At 35.2% G+C, this 24764-nt stretch overlaps 1 protein-coding gene across 4 annotated transcripts in view; it reads left to right on the forward strand.

The window, feature by feature from the left end:
* Positions 1 to 24764, forward strand: part of LOC150095632 (AP-1 complex subunit beta-1-like) — a 246521-nt gene that overhangs the window by 145716 nt on the left and 76041 nt on the right. For all 4 annotated transcript variants that reach the window (XM_090410443.1, XM_090410440.1, XM_090410441.1 and 1 more), the window contains one exon: positions 12448 to 12550. In XM_090410443.1, the coding sequence (XP_090266569.1) occupies positions 12448 to 12550 (103 nt within the window). The remainder of the gene's footprint in view (positions 1 to 12447; positions 12551 to 24764) is intronic.

Consider the following 24764-nt stretch of genomic DNA (forward strand, 5'->3'; position numbering starts at 1 on the left):
GTGCTATTACAGTCAAGTAACTAGTGGAAGCGATATGAATTGTAATGAATGAAGGAGAGAGGGTAAATCAAGACCTAAGATCCCAGCATATGCCCTCTGGCTTGATATATGTATAAATAGCATCCTATGGCCAGTTGGGTTGAGATAATCATAGAATAATAGGCCTCTCAAATTTTGAGTAAATTAATGTAGTCTGCCTGAAGGCCGATCAGGCAGTTAATTAACTGTTCATCCTTCCTAGATACACTTTTTGGAAAGAAGCCAATGGATGCCATAGTGTGAGGAACAAACAGCCATGGTGCCCACCTTAATAAAATGTAGGACCTTCTTTCACAGTGACTGCAGCATTCCCATGGATCATTCTTTCCACAAGTGTACAATAGAAATATTGAAAATCATTCTTCCTGTAGTCATGTAATGAGGTCCTGGACCGTTGTGGGATGGATGTCCCTTGACCTCATCCAGTGCTCCAGTTCATCCCACAGATGTTCAGTAGGGTTGAGATCAGGGTTCTGTTCAGGGCATTCAAGTGTGGTGATGTTCATGTCCTCAAACCATGGAGCTACAGCAGCAGCAGTCTAATGACATGGTGCATTGTCGTGCTTAAAGAGACAGTGGTCAGTTCCATAGAAATGCTCAAAGTAGAAAGCATTGCATTCTTCAGAATGTCCAGATACCTCTCGGAGTTCAGTGTTCGTGGTACTGCAAAGAAGTCCAAAGCCAACCAGGAAAAACAGGACCATACCAACACACCACCACCTCTGAATTTCATAGTTGGGGTTCACACACACTGGAGCGACGTTCACTGAACATCTGCCACACCCACACTTCTCCATCTGCTGAGTGGAGGGTGTAGCGTGATTAGTCACTCCATAACACAGCTTTCCATGTTCCACTGTACATGCTTTTTGCACCACTAAAGATAATGCTGCATGTTGGTTGGGGTAATGTAGGACTTGCATATTGTGGTCTTACCATTGAAACCTATATTGTGAGCCTCAGTTCAGAATGTTTTTGTGCAGATTCATGTTCCAGTCAACGCCTGGAACTCTACATTCAATGTGATGAATGGCAGTTTTTACATATTATCCTTTGTAGCACCACTTGCAGTTGACTCCCTGTGCTTCCATCTCGGTATGATATCACTGATTGTTGACATGGGATAATCCAATTTGCCAAACAGATAGGCTTGTAACATGGCATCCTATCACAATGCCTCTTTCAAACTCTATCACCTTTTTGCAGTCATTTCACCTGGATGCAGTTACACTGACTTGGGAGCATCATATTCCTCCAATTTATACTAGCTATGAACACCTGACTCATTACAGGGGTACAAAGCAACTTGTCCCCAGGGCTGTCTGTTGAGTTTTTTCCAAGCCAAGTACGTTAGTTACATGTCCTTCATTGCCTTGTTTATGATCTATCCAGTCACTTACACTCTACAGCCTGTCGAAAAAAAAATTTTTTTTTTTTTCGACTGCGCCAGCCAGACTGCACTTTTGAAAGTGAGGGATTGGAATGTAGATGGACTCGTAACCTTAATCGGAACTGTATCTTATTCTATCATTATCAGTCGTGACAACTTACTACTAGCACAGGTTTGCAATTTTTTTGGAGATAGTGCATTGACAGAAATCAGATCAGCATGTTGTTTACAAGTTATTTATTATAACTGAGAAATGCATATACAGTCTAAACATCAAGTAGATATAACTAAACTTTCTTATACATTTTCTTAGTTTTGCTAAATCTTGATTCCAAGCTTTTATGTCTTAAACAATGCACTAATATAAATCGAATAATGCTCTCAGACAGTTTGAGGCTAACTTTCCGACATATGCCTGCCTGGTTGGCCAAGTGGTTAGCATATCTGCTCTCCAGCCAAAAGGCTGCGGGTTCAAATCCTGCCATGGACATGGATGCTTGTGATTGTCTGTGAAAATACTAGTGGTGGTCAGTGTTAGATGGCATTAGCGTAGATCAGGTTTTCTCAAACTGTGTTCCGCTGAAAGTGAATAGGTGTTCTGCGAGAAGTTCTGAAATTTGTCATTTTAGTTTTCTAAGCATTTTTCATGAATAAATATTTTATAGTCTTAAGGATCAAAGCTGTATAACTGACAGGAGACCTCCACATAGCCTTTAAAGGAATGCGGAGAACCGACCAGAGATTCTGACCTAATGTCCAATCCTCACCTTCTCGTGGTGCACCCTGTTGGGTATCTACTTGGATACTGAACGAACGAGGATGGGCTGGCAATTTGGGATTTAGCCGACCAAATTGTATTCTTTTTGGTTAAACCAAAATAAAAAATGGTGGTACAACATGACAAAATTTCATGCCGGCTGGGGCGTCGCCCGGTTAAACAAGGCCCCCCGTTGTTTTCGCCAGGGAACCAGGGCAAACAGCGAAAAGTCAGCTACTGAAACAAATCTGAAAACAAACCCCAACTCAACATCACCAGAGTTAAAGATTGGTACTATCAATGTAAGAAGCCTGAATGGCTAAGAAATGGAGCTAGCTGAGGAATTAGATAAGTACCAGATCGACATAATAGGGGTGACAAACAAAAAACACCAAAACTGGTGAGATCTTTCTGAGCAATAAATACAAAATCTTATATTCAGGCAATGACGATCAAGGAAAAGAAGGAGTAGTCATAGTATTCAACACAAAATACGAGGCTAATCTTCTTGAATGGCAGTCAGTCTCAAGTAGAGTAATGTGGTCAAATATGAGAATGGGGAACTGGACAATGAGACTTATTTGTGCTATGGTCTCACAGAAGGTTCTACTAAGATAGAAGTGGAGGAATTTTTTGAGGCTTTTGAAAAAGCAACTGACACAATGAAAAAGGAAAAGTTGATCATTGTTGGGGATCTAAATAGCAGAGTAGGAAATGATTGTGAGACATACAAAAATATTTTGGGAAAATTTGGAGAAAAGAGCAAAGCTAATAATAATGGCAAATATCTGTTGGTTTTCTGCTCAGGACATGGACTGGTTATTACTGACACCATGTTCCAACATAAAAACGTGCACAAATTCACATGGAGAGAAGAGGCTAGGAATAATAAAAGTCTCATTGACTATGTTATTGTTGATAGTGATGTTTTCTCCCTGGTGCAGGACACCAGAGCGTACAGAGGATTTGAAATTGGAAGTGATCACTATTTAGTCTTGAGCAGAATAAAATTGAATTTCATATTGAAAAGAATAACATGTAAGAAAGTTTTAAAGCGAATAAAAGTTGAGCAGCTCTCAGATGTGAACTGTAGACTAAAATACAGAAAGATTATTGAAAAGAAAATGAAAGAGTTTGAGAACAGGAATCACACCTTGGAGATTCAGTGGCAAACTCTGAAGAAAACATTGATTCTGCCAGAGAGGCATGTGGTGAGGTTGTCTTCAAGGATAAAAAAATTAGAACTCCCTGGTGGACACAGGAAGTTAAAGAGGCAGTGAAGGAAAAGAAGAAAGCATATCAAAAGTTCCTGTCAAATAAGTCAGCTTGTGCTCTTAGAGAATATAGACACAAATGCAAGAATGCTAAACACTGTGTAAAACTAGCTAAACAAAAGTCATGGGAGGACTTTGGCAAGAATATAGAAAATAAATATCAAGAAGGTGGCAAAATATTCTGGAGGTTGTTGAAGAAGCTTAGAAATGGAGGAAAGAGTGCTGTAAAAGGAGTTAGAGATGATAAAGGTGACATGAAAACTGGAGAAAAAGATATCCTTGAAGTATGGAGTAATTACTTTGAAAAACTGCTAAATGAAACGTTTAGCAGTGATGACAGCACAGTGGTAAAAAACACTGACCAGGCATGCAGTCAGCAATACATATCCATACTTGAAGTAAAAAAAGCCATCAAAGGCTTGAAATGTGGAAAGGCAGCAGGAGTAGATGATATTCGACCAGAAATGCTGAAGTATGGTGGGATAAAAGTCTTACAGCGGCTGCACTGCATAGTTCAGAAAGCCTGGACAGAGGGACAAATTCCCGATGATTGGAGTAGAGCTCTCATAGTACCCATATATAAAAAGGAAAATAAAACTGAATGTGAGAATTACAGAGGTATTTCCCTACTGAGTGTTCCTGGCAAGATCTATGCAAGTATACTTGAGAAACGGTTAAGAAGAATTGTGGAAGAAAAGCTTGGTGAAGAACAAGCTGGATTCAGGCCAAATAGAGGCTGTCAGGATCAGATCTTCACTTTACGACAAATAGTCGAGAAAGCATGGGAATATAACAAAGATCTGTATTTAAGTTTTGTCGATTTGGAAAAGGCATATGACAAGGTTCCAAGAGAGAAGCTATTAAATATGCTGCAGTTATATGGTGTCAATGGGGCATTATATCAAACAATACTTAGTCTTTATTTGAGTTGTAAGTCAGCAGTTAGAAATGAAGGAAGAACAGGGAGATGGTTTAATGTTAAATATGGTGTGAGACAAGGATGTACATTATCCCCTCTGTTATTCTTTATCTATATATGATCACGTTATGAAGGAAAGTGGTATTAAACATGATATCAAAATTGGAGATGTTAATGTCAGCTCTTTGCTTTATGCGGATGATGTTATACTTCTAAATAAATCCGCTACAAGTCTGCAAGATTCTCTGACTAAATTGAATAGCTGTTGTAATAGATATGGTATGAAGGTCAGCAATAAAAAGACAAAGACAATGAAAATAGGCAGAATCATTGAAAATGTTAACTGTATTGTGAATGGAGAACCTGTGGAACAAGTGAAACATTTCAGCTACTTTGGTACGATTTTTACTGAAGATGGTAAATTAAATATAGAAATAGACAACAGAATCAGCAAAGCTGGTTTGGTGGGAAGTCAATTGAATAAATTCATTTGGAATAAGAGAGAAATTAGTCGGAACACTAAATTAGCTGTATACAAGACAGTGTTCAAACCAGTTTTAACTTATGGATCTGAGAGCTGGGTCAGAAGTAAAACACTTGACCAAAGACTAGAGACCGCAGATATGAGAGTCCTGAGAAAGATTATGCTGTGAACAGATGGCATCAATGGCAATATCATATTAAAAATGAGGATATTAGAAAAGAACTTGACATTGTCAGCATCCAGGAATGCGTTTAGAGCTAATCTCAGGTGGTATGGTCACTTAAACAAGTGTTCTCTGCCGTTGTCAGGAAAACAACCCAGAGGAAGACCAAGATATAGGTGGATTGATATGGTACAAAGTGCCTTAGGCGATAGAAATATAAGATCTGATAATGTTGGAGTCTTGACAAGTAACAGACTGATTTGGAGGAAAATTGTAGATAGGAAGTTAGTAATGATGTAATTTTTTCATGTAGTACTATCATATCCTGTACACCCCTTGAGGGTACATGGCAGTAATTTGATGATGATGATGATATTTTATAGTAAAAATATTCTGAGGAGAATAATATTCATGAATATGTCGAAAAGCTCAGACCCAGAACACCTAATAACATCTGTGTATTGTTAATTTTCACACATCGAAACCTTTCAACATTTGGGAGAGGGAATGCTGCTGTTTATGACTGGTCATAAAAATTGCCTGCAAGCCCATTACAACAATTGGTGTCATAACTTCTGTTCTCAAAACTGAAGGAAATGACATCTGTGTAGCAAATGTCAGTGACCAAGCAGCATATTTTTAAACATGGAAGTATTCATGAATTACCGTTAATTTTCACACATTGAAATCTTTCAACAATTGGGAAAGAGAATACCGCAGTTTATGACCGATCATAAAAATTGCCTGCAAGCCGATTACAACAGTGGGCAGCGTGTTCTCAAAACTGAACGAAATAACATCTGCGTTGCAAATATCAGTGACCAATCAGCAAGGAAGTATAAAGAAAAATTTTCCACTGAAATTTGAAGATCAAGGTAGTCTGTATCCGGTTCTCAAATCTATTACTACTGAATACTTTCTTCGCAAGTTCTTATTGCAGTGTGTAAGTGCTTGTTCTGAAACCGGAGTGCCTTGACTTTTTTTAAAAGTAATAGGAATACAGAGTTAAAATCTGATATGAATAAGAGACAAGGTACTTTGTTTAATTTTGGTATTAAGAAATCTCTTATTGAAGGTGTTTGTGATGGAACGGATAGTGAGTCATCCACCTGAAGCCTACAAAGATCTCCAAGATGTACAAAAGGAGGGGAAAACTACCAGCACACAGGAGAAAAAGTCTGCATTCACTCGTAAGTACTTATAATAATATTATAAATATATTTCGTGATCAGAATGGGATATGTCAATGAAAATCAGCACAAATTAATTTAATGATGTTTGCCTGAAGAAACTAAGACATGCTACAACATTTCATTAGTCCAGTGATTGATAACTAATTTAAATGTAATTTATATTTGTCAACATGCCACACCATATACATAAGTGTACTAATACTCTTTATGATTAAGCCATAATTAATTAGTGATAATTATGTTAATGTATGGACTTTAAAAAAATTTGAAAGATATTTATGAGTAAATTTGTTGGAACCGGGCCCTCGGGATAAAAAAAATAAAAAATCAGCTAACACCTTTTTATTCCCGTGTGTGTATATATATATAGGGAGTAGGCGAGGCGACTTTTAAAAAAAAAGAATTCTTCTTACTCTTTTAACTAATTTTATAATTAATATCTGATTTATTTCGAACTATTTAATTTTTGTTACTGAACATTTTATCAAATCATTCTTATTACAATTACTTTTACATTATTTGATATGGTTTAGTACTTTTGTGCGTTGCAGTCTTTTTTTACTATTTTGCATTATTCATTTACTATATATAATAAATAACGGAAAAACTCATGTAGAAATATTATTTAATGGTATAATTTTCGCCCGTGTGTCACAGGCATCATCATGATGCCTGTGACACACGGGCGAAAATTATACCATTAAATAATATTTCTACGTGAGTTTTTCCGTTATTTATTATTATATATAGTTATGTCTACTCACGGTTTACCTCTTTTAAAACTTATTATTCATTTACTTTTATATTATTCGACATTTCTTATTTATAATCTTATTGTTTTTCATACTAAAGTTACCTTTACAACACAATTCTATTTGTTTTTATTATAGCTCTGACAAATATTGGAATTTGAATATTATTAAAAAAATACCCATGGATTCTTGTTTAAAGACAGGAACTTTAACACAAGGAGGAGCAAGTACTTCTGCTGACACATCTACTAGTATGATTGGAGAAGGTATGGAATTGCAAACTGTGGTTTCTTCAAAAGCTAATATTAAAGAACAAGAGTCATCTAAGAACAGACCAAAACGGAAGTACCATGAAAGTTATTTAAATTATGGATTTACGTGTATTGGCAATACACATGCTCCTGATGTTTTATGTAATAAAATACTAGTAAACAGTTCTTTGGCTCCAGCTAAATTTCGTAGGCAATTCGAAACGAAACACACTGATTACAAAGGAAAAGATATACATTTTTTAAAGAGACTACGTGACTCGCTAGAAACATCTAAACTTCAAATGGCTACAACTGAAAATGCAACAGAGGTGTCTTTTTGTGTGAGTTTCCACATTGCACTTCATGGTGAAGCTCATACAATTGGTGAGAAGCTCATTAAGCCTTGTGTGAAAGACATTGTATCATGCATGTTAAACGAGCAGGTTGCTAAAAAAAAATAGATGCAGTACAATTATCAAATGATATTGTTTCACGCTGCATCAAAGATCTTTCTGCTGACATAGAAAAAGAGCTAATTCATCGACTAAGACTGCAGTGAATATTCATTGCAAATGGATGAATCTACAGATGTCGCAGGACTCGCTGTATTACTAGTGTTTGTTCGTTACATATTTGATAAAAGTATTGAAGAAGATTTACTCGTGCAAATATCTACAAGAAAAAAACTACTGGAGAAGATATATTCAACTGTATTAATAATTATATTGCAAAACAGGAAATCGGTTGGGAGAAGTGTATTGATATTTGTACAGATGGTGCTGAAGCAATGGTAGGAAAGATGAAGGGAGTTGTAACATGTATCCTTCAAGTAGCTACAAGAGCCACCAAAAGTCATTGTATTTTGCATAGACAAGCACTAGTAACAAAAAGAATTCCTACATATTTAAAAACTATTTTGGATGAAGCCAAAAAAATGATCAACTATGTAAAATCTCGGCCACTTCAATCCAGATTATTTAAAATTTTGTGAAATGGGTAGTGCACATAACACACTTTTATTTCATACTGAAAGGAGATGGGTATCCAGAGGAAGAGCATTATTGAGGCTTTTTGAACTTCATGGTGAGTTAATGGTCTTCTTGATGTCACATAATTTAGGACAAAATTTTATTGAATTATTAAGAAATTCTTCCTGATTGAGTCTTGAGTATCTGGCAGATATTTTTACAAAGTGCAATGAAATTAACTTATCATTACAAGGAAAGAATATTACAATTTTTAATACCAGAGATAAAATTGCATCTTTTGATAGGAAGTTGCAATTCTGGATTTCTACAGTTGAACAGAATAATTTTGATTGTTTTCCAACCTTGAATGAATTTTTGACTGAAATAAATTCTAAAGTAAATGAAGAAGTATCTAACGTAATTTTAGAACACATGCATGACTTGCAATCAACCCTTTTACAATATTTTCCAAAATCCAGTGAGGACAATTCCTTGGTTCTGAATCCATTTACAGTGACAGCTAAGCCAGCAGGCTTTAGCGCAAGTGACTATGAAAATCTAATTGACTTAATTATTGACTCTGATTTAAAACAAAAATACAAGGAACTGCCAATAAAAGATTTCTGAACAAGCGTGTCAAAACTAGCTATTTTTGTTTTACTTCCTTTTACAACGACATATTTATGTGCGACAGGATTTTCATATTATGCTGCAACCAAATCATAGTCCAGGAACAGATTAGACACTACACCAAATATGAGAATTCAACTTTCTAATATTGTGCCTGATATCAAAGCATTTGTAATTCAAAGACCCAAAACATCGGAGTCATTAAGAACTTAATTTGCAATATATGTGTTTTACTATTTTTATGTGTTTTGTTTTTACTAATTAACATTTGACAATAAATGATTGTTTTTTTTCTTAATGCTTAGATTTACTCGTTTATTTTATTTATATTTACCTACCCTACAAAACCAGCACACAGGAGAAAAAGTCTGCATTCAATCGTAAGTACTTATAATATAAATTTTTGATGATCAGAATGGGATATGTCGATGAAAATCAACACAAATTAATTTAATGATGATTTAATTGATGTTTAATTATTAATTAATAGTTATCAACCATTAATAATTATTAATTAACAATAAAATAAGCTAAATTACCAATTAATTATTAATTAATACATTATAAAATAACTAAGCTGTTCCGTGAACATTTCAGGATTTGTGAAGTGTTCCGTCATAGAAAAAGTTTGAGAAACCCTGGTGTAGATGATGTGGTAGTTGGAGTGGTGGAGATGGAGAGTTGTAGAGTAGGTGCCCCCCTTCGATGAGTCCTACTCCCTGGAGGTGTTTCATAATAATAATATTCAACATTACTAAAATAATGGTTCATTATTTTATATTCATACAGCAGCTCATTCCATGCCACAAGAGTACTAACTTATCGCAGTTAAAGATCTTCCTTCACAAACAGTTCTTTATACTAAGTGAAAGTTCCGTTAGGATGTCCTGTTCTTCTGTCTTGTTTATAGTGTTGCTCCTATTCTTCAGGATGTCGTGGCAATGAACTTCGTCCTTTATGATGGTTCAACACGAACTGCGAGTGATGTTCCCCTTTCCTTTCCTCGGTCATTGACGACTGGAAGTCTTCAATCGGAATAATGCCAGAGGAGTTCTGGGACTACATCGGCGAGACCTCTCTTTTGTTTCCCAGCAATAGATGCCGGAGTTCGCAGGAAAGAATCAGTGCTGAGAGCCTGGGAACCTTTTTCCTACTGACCAGGTCACTTAAATATCCTTTCCTTTCACTTTTGCATGTCACATGCTCATCCTCAGGTATGTCAACATCACTTTCGTGAGCCTTTTCTGAAGTATGTTCTTGATGCTCTCTGACCTTTGCAAGTCTCTGCGACTTTTCCCTTCAGGACTTTCCTTTTTCTTCATTAATCCAGGTGGCTTTTTTTCTGACTCATTATTTAACAAAGAACATTTTCTTTTCTTTCGTGCTGAGTACAACCGTTTTACAAGCAATATCAAAACCATTCATATATTATATATCATACACCATTATTACATGTATTACACTTTATATAAATTTTATATTACATCTTATGTATTTTCCTGATTTGAGACCTTTGTAAAACCGAGCATGAAAAGTAATAGAATTATCATGTGAGATTTTAGTTTTTTTTTTTTTTTAAAAAAAAAGAATATTTAGTATACTGACACAACTAGAGTACCTTTAATTTGATTTGGATAATCATTTTCATTATGAACATTCTAAGGGACAATCCCTGTTGCTATGGAGAGTTTCCTTTTCCAGATCATCCTATTTCTGGCTTTCCTCTTTAGTAGTATATTATAACCCCTTCTAATTAATCTGAACATCTCCTCTGAGAATGTATATTTTGGCCATCCTCTTTATTCTGATATCTTTTCTTCTAATACATTTAAAATCCATTCATTATATTTCCATATGTGTCCCAGGAATTTCATCTTTCTATCTGTGATTGTCTTCAGTACTTGGCTCTTATTTCATATAAGACTATTTGTTAGATTTCTCCAGTTTATTTTCAGCACTACTCTCTGACAGTACATTCTTTTCCAGTCTTCTCCTGTTATGGTCTAAGTCTCACAACCATATAAGAATATGCTACAAACAGATGTTTTATAAATCTTACATGCTTTACTTAACTTACTGGTAATAAATTATCTCTTTGGCCTCTTCAGATTTCAAAATTTACATCTTCTATCTTGTTTAGTTTCTCCAAAATATTTAAACGATTTTACTTGTTCAGTATTCTTACCTCTGATCACTATTCTGTATATTTTATTTTGTTCATTTAAATCTGCCACCATTATTTAGTTTTTGCTGCATTTATTTTTAGTCCATAATCAGATAAAACATCATCCATCCTAGATAATATCTGTTTTAAATGCTGTTGATTCTCAACTAATACAGCTATATCATCAGCAAAGTATTTATATTTATCCTTCACCTACATTCTTTCTTTTACTGATTTTACTGCATTATCTATATACAGGTAGAAAAGTAAGGGCAACAATGCACACTCTTCTCTTACACCTTAATTTCTGCAAGTTGCTTCATTTTCCTGTATTTGCATCTCTAATTTTTGGCTGGTATACATTTTCTTAGTCCTCTGTCTCTTCAGTCTCTTCCAGTTTCCTTCATTATTTGAAAACGCTTGTTCCATTGTACATTATCGAATGCATTTTCTATATCTATGAAAGTAATGTATGTAGCTTTATTTACTTCACTGCTTCAGTCTATTATTGTTCTGTACTTTAGAACATAGTACTATAGAACTATCTCTATATATCTATAATTCTACTGGCTCAGATAATCAAGTTGATATCTAAGAATAATATGTTGATGTGCCATAGTAACTAGTATTTTAGGTATAATAATCTTACCAGTCTAAGTAGTTTAAGTAATCAAATCAGAATATTAGTTAACAATGTAAGTGTTTGTGTAATCAGTGTGTGTGTGTGTGTGTGTGTGTGTGTGTGTGTGTGTGTGTGTGTGTGTGTGTGTGTGTGTGTGTGTATATATGTATGTATATATATGTATGTATTTGTACTGTGCACTTTGCTTCATAAATATATAAATATCACTCCTGTTCAGCAGAAAAACAATATTTAAAGCTGATATTTAACTAAATTTATTTGGCTAATTAGATTAATAAGCCAATATTTTCGTGGGCACTAAGATATTGATCATGTACACACAGGCTCCATCTGTCCTAATTAGTGCCATCTGTGGGGTGCTTTGGACACTTGCTAACAGTCTCAAAATGGTCTCCCAGATTTTTGACAATGTTGTGTACAGCTGAATTTGTTTAAGTTTGAGAAATGTTGTAGTGTTATGGCAGATTCCAGAAATAGTTTCTCTGATTTAAATCTGTTTCTGTATAGGAGCGAGGTTTTTCCATTGGATCTTCTGATCCACAGCGTTAACATGGTCTGCCTCCCTGGAATGACTGTAGCAAAGAACACAGAAAATACGTTCCCTGGAATGGCTGTAACATAAAACACAGAAAATACATTCTTCATCTATACTATATTATTTCAAGGTAGAAGGCAGTTATTAGCTTTAGATGTCTGTTTTTCCACTAAACAACATGAATGATAAGACATTCCAGCATCCTTACTGGATTAAATATATAAGTATGTAATTTTACCTAAAAGATATCACTAGTTTATTTTCTTTTCATAAAACTTCTTTTAGAGCTTCTATGATTTGGATAATTGGAGAGTATGCTGAGAGAATTGACAATGCTGACGAACTTCTGGAGAGTTTTCTGGAGGGTTTTCATGATGAAAATACTCAGGTTTGAAATGCCATCTGCTTTTATTATCTTTATATATCTTAAATAGTTCTGTGCATATTATGAATCTCATTTGTCAAATTGCAAGCCAAGTACTTAGAATGAGAGGGATTGGCTGGAGAATTAGATCCTCTGTGACATTATTTTTATTAGTATTTATAGTGATCTTGTTACTGATATCTGAAATTAGTTAAGTTTATAAATTTAGCCAGTCTCTTGCTTTCTTAATACTTCCTCAGTATTCTTCTTATATGAAATGTTTTCTAGGAGATATCACATTTTTAGAGGAAGTAGGTAAACCAGTTAATAACTAAGCAAAATTGGTTGAAATATCCTTCTCTAGTTCATTTTAGTCTAAGTGAGCTAAAATTTTCAGAAATTTTAAGAATAATAAATTAATGTGATGTATGGAGAAAATATCTTTCAGCATTTTCTCCCTCATTTTAGTTTGACTGAGCTGAATTTCTCAAGGAGCCTTAAACATTGTAGCAACTACATTTCAGATTTGTCTGAAAGTAGTTGAACAGGAGTAGAGAAGTAGTAAGAGCAGCAAACCCCCACCCCCCAACCTCCTCTTCCTCATTTCTGGGACTCTGGATAGAGAGAAATTGCTGCTTAAATTAGTTTTTATTAATTGAATTAAAAAAATTGTGTGAATATTTTCAAAACGAGTGGAATAGTATCTGCCATCATCTGTAATACAAATTTGTGAAAGACAAACAGCAGAAAATGCACGATCTTGCTATAAATATTGTTACAACTTACGCCCCCCCCACGCACTGCCCACAGAATTGTGCAAGCCTGGTTCCGTTAGTTGTACTGTACACATTTGTTTGTTTATCAGTAGAGAGTTGTCTAACCTTATGGGTTAACATGCAGTGAGGAGATTATGAGAACCGTGTAGTTGTAATAGTACTTCACAAGGTTGTAATGCAGCCACCTGTTATTTTCGACATGTTAAAAACACTCGGGATCAGTAGGATGTTTGTGTATCTGACTATTAACAATTAAAACATTGCAGAAGATGTATCTGACCACCAAAGAACAGGTCACTCATGCTGTGTTAGAATGCAACAGCTTGTGAGGGCCGTGAAGCCTTCTGTAATCCTGTGAGAATGCAAAGTGATGTCACAAGAGTTGAACATTTTTGCAGAGAATAATGTTATGCATACTAACTGATGACCAGAATGAGAGCCTATTGGAGCATTCTCTGGAAACTTCCTAACACTACCACTAATGTGGTAGAAGGTAATAAAATCAAAAGCACTTCTCTGTCAGTATGCAAACAACAGACACAGATATCCTCTTCAGAGAGAAAATTTTCACATCGAAGAGTCATTTAACTGCCAAAATGATTGGATATATATCCAGATGCTCGCATAGTACATGCCATCGCATCCAGGATTCAGAGAGCTCATCACCCTGTGTCATGGTTTGGTGTGTGTGTGTGTGTCCAAGTTGCATTTCTGTGAAAAAGGGGGTCAAAACCTCTGCAAAAGTTTATGAAGACACCTTGCTGGAACCTGTGGTATGGCCCTTGAACAGCCCCTTGTTTCATAGTAGGCAGTGGACCTTCCAACAGGACTCAGCCCCTGCACACAAGGCGACCACATATCATTAATAATCTTGCTTTGTCTTCAATTATTTCTTTTAGTGTCATAAAATGTCTGCTGCCACCATTTTGCTTGCACTCTACAATCTAACAAATTTATTTGCTTTTTGACTGTGCCAGTTAGACTATGTATTGAGTGTAAGGCTATGAGATTCTAAACTGAGTGCAAAGTCAATAATATTATTATTCCCTGCTAAAGTTAATCTTTACTTTAATTCAGTTGCGGCTTGATCTTAATCACTTAATCTAAAATTGATACTCAACTTTTCATTATTTAATCTTATGCAGGTTCAAATATTTTTAGAGATAGTGCTTTGACAAAATCAATCAAAAAAACAGTGTAATAAGAATTCTTAATTTAATTACACTGTTCAATCCACATTAGCACATTTATACAGTCGGATCTCAATGCATAGCTACTTACAAATGTTTCTAAATTAGATTCAGTTCTTCTACATTTCTACTCTTAAAATCTAAACACAATTTCATACATCCTACTAGTCATTCTTATACAATTTTTATAAAAAGCACACTTTGAATGAGCCTAACTGAATAGTAATTTATGCCACCTCATACTGTACCCTTCTTACTTTTATAATATTAACTTACACAATCTTATCCTAATTATTTAAATCATCACAATTGACTATGAATAGAGAGACACTTGATGTGAATTTCTTCAGAATTATCACTTATCTAAGTACTTATAATGAGTTGCAATCTTTACAGTACTCTAAGTTTAACACACGTGAACCACAGTAATAGGTTTTTTATTACGTAAATATTTCATCCTAGGTATCTTAGGACATCATCAGTTCAGTAAGGCAATACTAGGAATGACAGAAGAAAGGGCATGTACGTACAAAGGAATCCAAATTGCATGCAGTGGCACGTTGCGGCCTGAACTTAAATTAAAATTGATTACAGTTAAGTTATTATTTTACACATTTTGTATGACAATTTCCCATACTTTAGGGATGGCAAGAACATCATTGCAGTTTAGATTTGGTCTGTGGAGTAGGGCTTCAGCACTTTCTTTATATAAACGTTCATATTTATATGAAGATCTCTGTAGAAGTTTTGTCTTTTTCCAATGGATTTTGTGGTTTGGGTTTTCAACTCTGTATTGAGCGAGGCCTGATTTATGTGGTTTGATGAGGTGGATATGGTCTTGATGTTCCGAAATGCGTTTAAAAACTGATATGCCGGTCTGTCCAAAATTAGAGAGTTTACAGGAGCATGGAACCTCTTATACACCAGGTAGTAGCATAGGTGAAAGTTTATCTTTAGGCGAGGGTAACAAGTTTTGGATCTGGTTGATGGGTTTATAGGTAGCAGCAAGATTGTATTTCTTCATAATTTTCGAGAGCTGTTCAGAGATGATATAAGCTATGGGGTTGTTGTTGTGTAGGTTGAAGTGTGGAGAAATTGCTGATGATTTTTTGAGATTGTAACCATTTAGAGTGGCCTGTGTTTTTGATTATTTCCAATTCTTGTTTTAGAAAATCCTCGGAGGAGCATAACCTTTGTGCTCTGGTTACCAATGATTTAATGATGCCATATTTTTTTAAGAGGGATGATGAGCTGAAGTATTGTGAATGTAGCGGCCTGAAAATGGTGGTTTGCGATAGACAGAGGTGTAAATGGAACCGTCTTCTTTTCTTTGAATGTGTAAATTCAGAAAGGGGATGCCTTGTGGAGATTCTCTTTCTAATGTAAATCTAATGCGCGGATGAAGAAGATTGATTTTCTCTAAAAACGAAGTAGCTCTTGTTTGGAATGACTCCAGACTGCAAAGATATCATCGACATATCGAAGCCAGAGTTTTGGTTTCGGTTTGAATGTGAGGATTTTTTCTTCTAGCTGTTCTATAAACAGATGTGACAAGGGAGACCCCATTGCTGTTCCCTCCTCTTGCTTGTAAATTTTTCCTTTCCATGTGAAGTAACAGAAGTGATAACAAATTTGAACAGTTCAACAATGTTCGACGGAAATTTTTGATTTAATAGGTCTACAGTTTCTTTATGGGGGATATTGGTGAAGAGAAAGATGATGTTGAAGCTAATTAGCATGTCTGTTGTCAGCAGTTTAATGTCTTTTATTTTGGTGTGAAAATCTATGGAGTTTTTTTATTGAAGAGGTTGACTGGCCTATGTGGGGATTGAGAAGGTTTGATAAAAAATTTTGGTAACTTGTAAGTCGGGCTGCTAATTGAATCAATGACAGATCTGAGTGCGACGTTGTTTTTGTGAAGCTTGGGTAACCCGTATATTCTCGGAGGTCTAGCATGGTATGTTTTGAGTTTTTTTGAAGTTTCTTCATCTAACGTCGTTGTTTCATCGAGTAGCTTGTTCAATTTCTTCAGCTATCTTTTTGTGGGATCATAGTCCAGTTTTGCATAAGTATTTTGGTCTTGGAGTAGTAGTAATAGTAGCAGGATTCTCTAAAACAAGAATTGGAAATAATCAAAAACACGGCCACTCTAAATGGTTACAATCTCAAAACAACTCAAAAAATCATCAGCAATTTCTCCACACTTCAACCTAGACAAAAACAACCCCATAGGATTCCCATACCTTATATCAAAGGCATCTCTGAACGACTCTCGAAAATTATGAAGAAATACAATCTTGCTGCCACCTACAAACCCATCAACCAGATCCAAAACTTGTTACCCTCACCTAAAGACAAACTTTCACTTATGCTACTACCTGGTGTATACAAGGTTCCATGCTTCTGTAAACTCTCTAATTTTGGACAGACAGGCATATCTGTTTTTAAACGCATTTCGGAACATCAAGACCATATCTGCCTCATCAAACCACATAAATCAGGCCTCGCTCAACATGGAGTTGAAAACCCAAACCACAAGAACCATTGGAAAAAGACAAACCTTTTACACAGATCTTCATATAAATATGAACGCCTATATAAAGAAAGTGCTGAAGTCCTACTCCACAGACCAAATCTAAACTGCAATGATGTTCTTGCCATCCCTAAAGTATTGGAAATTATCATACAAAATTGTGTAAAATAATAACTTAACTGTAATCAAATTTTATTTAAGTAATTTATTTTAATTTAAGTTCAGGTCGCAATGTGCCACTGCATGCAATTTGGATTCCTTTGTACGTATGCACCCTTTCTTCTGTTATTCCTAGTATTGCCTTACTGTACTGATGATGTCCTAAGATACCTGGGACGAAATATTTACATAATAAAAAACCTACTACTGTGGTTCACGTGTGTTAAACTTAGTCATGAATTCTCCACAGGTTTCTCTATATAATCAAATTTACAGTACTCTCTTTCAGCATTGTCCATTACATGGACAATGCTGAATTACACGTGTGGACAAAATAATTGTACACATGATAGTATGCCCTTTCACTTTCTTTCTGCTGGCTCATGATCTCCTGCTGAATTTATTCTTTGTCTGAGTCATCAATAATTCTGTACCCTCTGGAACCCTTAATTCAGTGATGTGGTGGCTAGAGGCAGCTCTCTTCTAATGAGGTGTTCAAACGATAGACAGCTAGCTTCTCATGGCGGTGGACTCAGGAAATGATTTGGACTGTAAGAACCTCAGGACATAAGACACTCCTCCTTTGATGACCTACAGTTAACCTCATGTGTGGCAGATCTAGGTAAGAGAAGGCTGTGAAACCTAAGACATATGATGCTCCTTTTTTGATGACTGGCAGTGGTCTTCATGGTGGTGTACTCAGGTAAGAGAAAGTGAAAACCCTAAGATGAACGCCCTCTCAATGCCAGAGCTTATAAAGGCCCGGACTTCATGTTGTATGCATGCCACGTCTCGAAACTTCCATATATGGAAGTTAGTAGTATCTTATTTACTGCTAGTTCAGTGCTTTGAATAATTTTTTTTCTCATTCTATATAAGATTATTCAAATGGCATCTTACCAAACCACTCTTGTTTATTGCATTATTACTGTTTATTTAATTTTTTTTTTGAAAGTTTATTTTTCACTTGGTTAGACTATAATAAATTTAATTTAATCCTTTATCCAAGTGTGAGCAAACAAAGTTTGCGCCTCAAAGTATCTTCAGGATGGGGTAAGGTGGTACAACACTGGGGCAACTCATTGCAAAGGTGGAGCAAGCTAACATCACTCTTATCTCAGTATCTCCCATAATGCAAAACACATCTCCTTGCGGATATGTATAATGTTATGCATTAAGGGAAGGGCCACTACCCAGACTATTTCGACTTTTATTGAGGTCTCTTCAGTGGGAGCCAGGCCCAAGTGGAGATACCAGGCAGAAGCATTAGCAAGGTTATCTCTACCTATAGGAGTTGCCAAACGGTGTGCCACCTTTTTATTAAATTACTCTGGATTTAGAGAAAGATGTTGAAAGTTTATTTTTCACTTGGTTAGACTATAATAAATTTAGTTTAATCCTTTTTCCAAGTGTGAGCAAACAAAGTTTGTGCCTGAAATTATCTTCAGAACTGGGGTAAGATGGTACAACACCATACCCCAGGTAGAGATGACCTTGCTAATTCTTCTGCCTGGTATCTCCACTTGGGCCTGGCTTCCAATGAAGAGACCTCAATAAAGGTCGAAACTAGTCTGGGTAGTGGCCCTTCCCTTAATGCATAATATTATACATATCTGTAAGGAGATGTGTTTTGCATTATTGGAGATACTGAGATAGGAGTGATGTTAGCTTGCTCCACCTTTACAATGAGTTGTTTTCCCGGTGTTGTACCACCTTACCCCAGTCCTGAAGATACTTTCAGGTGCAAACTTTGTTTGCTCACACTTGGATAAAGGATTAAACTAAATTTATTATTTACTTTTTATTAACTGTTTCCATATCTAGTTTGATGCAAACTAGATATGGAAACATTCCTGGCTTTTTGTTTTATATAATATTCTATTTAGATTTCTTTGAGTGTTTTAAAGTGGGAATATGATGTTGACATCCTCTCTCATTTGACCTCAACCTAGCTTGTTCCCAAGTTTCTTTTTTACAATTTTTCTGTCTCTTAATATGTACGCTTGCATAAATATTATTTGGAACACATGCTACGAAAATTTCTTTTGTAATTTTCACATTGTTACATTTTTTAGATTAAAGGAATAGTCTACTTCATCTGAATTCAACACCTTCTTGTTCACAACAAGTGACTTTCTTGTCACTGCCATGTTACTTGCTGTACCAGCTAGTGATGTGTTTGCACAAAGTTTGTATACTTCTAAAGAGGCATTTGAATTTGTGAGAGACAATAATAGAAAACAGCTGTTACGTTAATTAGAACAGAGACATTCTTGTCTCTGTTCTAATTGTTGATTGTGAAAAGTTGGAAGTTTATGGGAGAAATATAGTTTAAAGGAATTAAGCCAAAAAGGTGGAAAAATGTTTTATGAGGGAAACAGTTAGCCCAAAATTAATGCAAGAGTTTCTTCTAATGATGCTGAGTTGTGGTATAGATAGATGATACCTTCTTCTGAAGCAACGGACAGTTCTTTTTATACATTATGCAGCAGATGTATTCTAGTTAAGCACTGTAAACCTGAAAGATAATTCATTTAATTCATTTTTATGTTCAAGGATAGGGGAACAGTTTTAACAAGATAAAAGGAACTTTAAAATTATTTCTATTTCAAGGAAATAGAAAAGGAACTGATATTACAGAGAAGAAATACGTTCTTTGTTAAGAAAAGTTGCATCCAAAATTATCTTTTTGCTTTCAAAGAAAGAATATGTGACTGAGCACATCGAATCCATCGCATACAGACAGCATCCGTACGGTCATGGATTGTACAGAAACATACATCACAACATAACGAATGCAAGCAGCACACAGCACAGATATAAATAAAACCACCACACGATTAATGAATCTGCCAGATTTATGATGACCACTGTTGTGCCTCTGGTATATACAGCATACGGTCGCTGGCGATAAAATGCGCCTGACCACGTGGATGGCACTTTACGACTAACATCATGGGTTGGACTGTTTATAGATATTGGGAAGAACCTCACATAACAGGATGTCTTCAGTTTTTTTGCTGGTCACGGAAAACTCGTCAGGGAAATAAGGCGATTCATATCGGCCAGAAGTGTGGATGTGGGGGGGGGGAGCAGCATTAATGGCTTTGGGATGTTCTAAGTGAAATTTTTAGGTATATGGAGAGGGGATGGTTTGGACAGGACAAAGGATGTCAAGTTGGTATTCAGTATTATAATGAATGGAGTAAGATAAGAACAACATTTTTCCCTCGTCTCACAATGCACTTAATGAATGGAACAGTTTACATGTCGCAGGTTGAATCAGAGAGTGCGTGAAGATGAAAATTGTGGGGCTAGCGTCATGAGTATGGACAGATGAATGAGGATAATATAGAAAATATAAAAGTTGCTGTGCGTAGATGAATGGGGATTAAAGATAAACATTGTTGTGGGCAGATGAATGAAGGTTTCAGCAGGACAGTGTTCACATTCCCCATTCATTTGCCCATGGTACCAACGGAGCTAAAAAATGTTGTTGTGGGGTGAGCTTACTGAGTGTGGGCATATGAATGGGGATAACAAATAAAATATAAAAGTTGCTGTGGGCAGCTTTTATATTTCATGGGTACGTCAGTGCCATCCCGCTGACATCCCCATTCATGGGGATGTCAGCGGGATGGCACTGACGTACCCATTCATTTGTCCACAGCAAATCGGAAATTGATACCTATATTTGTTTAATAAAAATTAAAATTTTGTTCAGTGATGATACATTTTTAATCGTTTACTTCCAACTTAATTATATTTCCGTATGTATTCAAAACATGCTTTTAGATTTATTATATTATAAAAGGCACAGTTTTTCCAAAATGTTGGTAATCCCGACATACATTATAAAAAAAAAATAAAAAAAAAAATTTGTAACTTAGTGGTCCGTAGAATTGTTTTAGGCATTTTACTGGTCCTTGGGCTTAGAAAGGTTGAGAAATGCTGGTCTACACCAATGCCACCTGCTGCCGACCATATAAAAGAAGAAATACATTACTGAAATAAAGAGCCAAAAGGCTTCATTTCGGCAATGTGAATGTGAAATTATTTAAATTAAAGGAATATTGAATCCCACATTATTTCAAAGCCGAATAAGAACCTCTAAGATAGGAATGAAAGAGTTTCATGCCGAATATAGTAAACTATAAAAGTTCGGCAAATCCAAGCGTAAGCCAACACCTGGTGTTTTTACATTATGGAAAAATACTAAGGACAGTGATCGGAGCTTACTCCACCTTTTCATCGAGTTGCCCCAGTTTGTACTACCAGGTATTGGCTTATGCTTGGATTCGCCGAACTTTTATAGTTTACTATATTTGGCATGCAACTCTTTGATTCCTATCTTAGAGTTTCTTTGGCTTTGAAATAATGTGGGATTCAATTTTCCCTTAATTTAAATAAAAAGAAGAAATACATTTTTGCTTGAGAAAAGTTGTGCAGAAATTATCTTTTTGCTTTCAAAGAAAAAAAAGTATGAGTAAATTAGATTTCTATGGCTACTGTTTAGACCAGAAGGTATTCTTATCAAATCCTGTTATCTTGAAGAGAAGAAATCTTTCATGATGTTTGTTCTTTATGTTTGATGTTCAGTTTTTGGGTTTTTTCTCTCTGGATGTTTTTATTTATAATACAAATTTTATACAGCACTTGAAACAAACATTTTATTAAAGCAATATTCTAAATTTACATTGATATTAATTGTTTGTAAATAAAGATATCATTTTTGAATTTTCTTTGTCTATCACTCGATCTCTTAAGTTATTATAATCAACACATCTTGTATCTGAGTATGTGATATTAACTAAAAAGTTAATGAACCACTCAGGCACACTATTCTGGTATATAATGACAACCAGGGAGAAGGCATATACTGCCATCTGTTTGTGCTGTGAAAAAACCATAATTTTTTAACTATTTTAATTGTGAAAATGGATGTATATTATAAGTTGTTTAAATAGAGACATGTGCATCAGACATGGTTTATTTTTTTGAATAACATTTTCACACATGTAAGAGAACACTAAATATATTTAGTGTTCTCTTACACGTGTCAAAATGTTATTCAAAAAAAAAAATTATATTATAATTACTGAAAAAAAAAAAAAAGAGTGAACATTACATGTATTGGCATTGAATATATTACCAATAATTTTAATTATACCATGCTCAAAACCATTAACATTTTAAAAGGATCAACTTCTTAATAAAATTTTGGCATGAGACATTTTCCACAAACACTGTGATCTAATTACTATTGTGATTAAGTATGAGATATTTTCCTTTTGGATTTATTAGTAGACCATAATTATTCAGAAATATACAGTTGTCAACAAGTTTTGCCAGCTAATTCTGATGTAGAAACTTTAAAGAAGCTGCAATGGTACTCTGGACAGGAGATAACCTAAACAAAAATCAAGGCATGATACTGAAAGACATTTGGAAAAGTTATACCCATTAATGTACAAAAACGTCTGTGACAAGTCTTTTGTTTATTGTACCAAAATTGATTTTGATGTATTGCAGACGTTACGAAGTTCACGTCAATTTCAAGCGAATTTAGGGTGTTAGGCAGTGAATATAAATGCGTATAAACTCTATTCACTAGTTAGTTTGTGTTGCAATTTATTATCGTCCCTAATATGTCTGCAAATATTTATAATATGTTAGCTGAAAGTGATATTGAAAACGGAGAGGACAGTTTGGATAAAAACAGCGAGACAAATTTATATCATGAAAGTGTTGGCATTTTTGACTTGTCAAGTGATAATAGTGACAGTAACAGTGGAAGTTCGGTTCGAGGCAATGTTTTGTAAACGTTTGAGACCAATATCGTCTAGTAGCGATGATTCTGATGTAACAGAAAATGAATGGAATTGGCAAGAAAAGGGAAATATTCCTATTATAAAACCATTTATAATAGGAATATTTTCATTTACGGAAATTCCAACGTCAATGCAATTGCTTTGCTAAGATTTGGCGCAAATCTGACACCTCTTTCTGTTTTGAAACAAATACTTTGTGAAAACAAATACTTTGTGATGATTTCTTTGACATGATAGTTACAGAAACTAATAGGTATGTGGCTCAAGCAATAAACGAGGAAATTACTAAAAAGATCGAAGAATGGTATCCAATAACAAGTGATGAATTGCAGGCATATGTATAATTGTCACAGGTAAAAAAATCTAATATAGACATGTATTGGTCAAAGAGGGCTGTGGTCGAGACACCCATATATTCAAAAATTATATCTTGTAAATGCTTCTTTGCTATATCTCATTTTCTCCATTTCTTGGATAATGAAACAATAAAGAAAGATGACAAAATATGTAAAGTGTGAAATATAGTCGACTACCTGAATAATAAGTTTCAGCAGTTATATACACCAGATAAAAATGTAGTAATTGACGAATCCCTTATGAAATATAGAGGTCGACTAAATTATGTACAGTTCATTGCTAGCAAATGAGCACGATTTGGGATAAAATTTTACAAGCTATGTGAATCAGACTGTGGATATTGTTCAAAATTTATACAGGAAAGGATAAAATTCCTGGAAGCGATACAACTGCATCTCAAAATGTCATCATGGAGTTGGCAGAATCTATTTTAGGAAAAGGATATACGCTATTAAATTAAGGGGATAAAAACCCCTTATTATTTTACAGCCAGTATGCGAAACTCTAAGATCGAAAACTACAATCTAAGAGTTTCATGCCGAAGAACTATCGGCGAATCCAAGCATAAGTAACCACTCGCTAGTACAACACCAAGGCAACTCGAAGCAAAGGTGGAGCAAGCTCCCTCAGTGTCCTTGATATTTTCTCATAATGTAAAAACACAGCTCCTAGGAGATGTAATACTGTCTTTACATTATGAGGAGAGGTCACTACCCATACCAGTTTCAACCTTTTTTGAGGTCTCATCAGTGAGTAGGTAGACCTGGATGATATCAAAGTTTAAGTGAAAAGAACTTGCATATCTTCACTATACGAATGTTAGAAAGATCCATATATTATATTATATATATAACTAAGATGAAAAGCCAAATGGCTATTTTTTTCTGGCGAAGTTAATTAAATTAAGAGGATAAAAATCCCTTATTATTTTACAACCAGTATGCGAAACTCTAAGATCGAAAACTATGATCGAAGAGTTTCATGCCAAAGAACTATTGCCGAATCCAAGCGTAAGTGACCACTTGGTAGTGCAACTTGAATCAAAGGTGGAGCAATCTCCCTCGCTATCCTTGATATTTTCTCATAATGTAAAAACACAGCTCCTAGGAGATGTAATACTGTCTTTACATTATGAGGAGAGGTCACTACCCAGACAGGTTTCAACCTGTTTTGAGGTCTCATCAGTGAGTAGGTAGACCTGGATGATATCAAAGTTTAAGTGAAAAGAACTTGCATACCTTCACTATACAAATGCCAGAAAGGTGTGCCCATATTTGTATAGTGAAGGTATGTAAGTTCTTTTCGCTTAAACTTTGATATTATACAGGTCTACCTACTCACTGATGAGACCTCAAAAAAGGTTGAAACCGGTCTGGGTAGTGACCTCTCCTC

The sequence above is a fragment of the Typopeltis vanoorti genome, chromosome 20 (assembly GCF_054136105.1).
Source record: "Typopeltis vanoorti isolate ZY-2024b chromosome 20, IOZ_Tvanoo_1.0, whole genome shotgun sequence".
Lineage (NCBI taxonomy): Eukaryota > Metazoa > Arthropoda > Arachnida > Uropygi > Thelyphonidae > Typopeltis > Typopeltis vanoorti.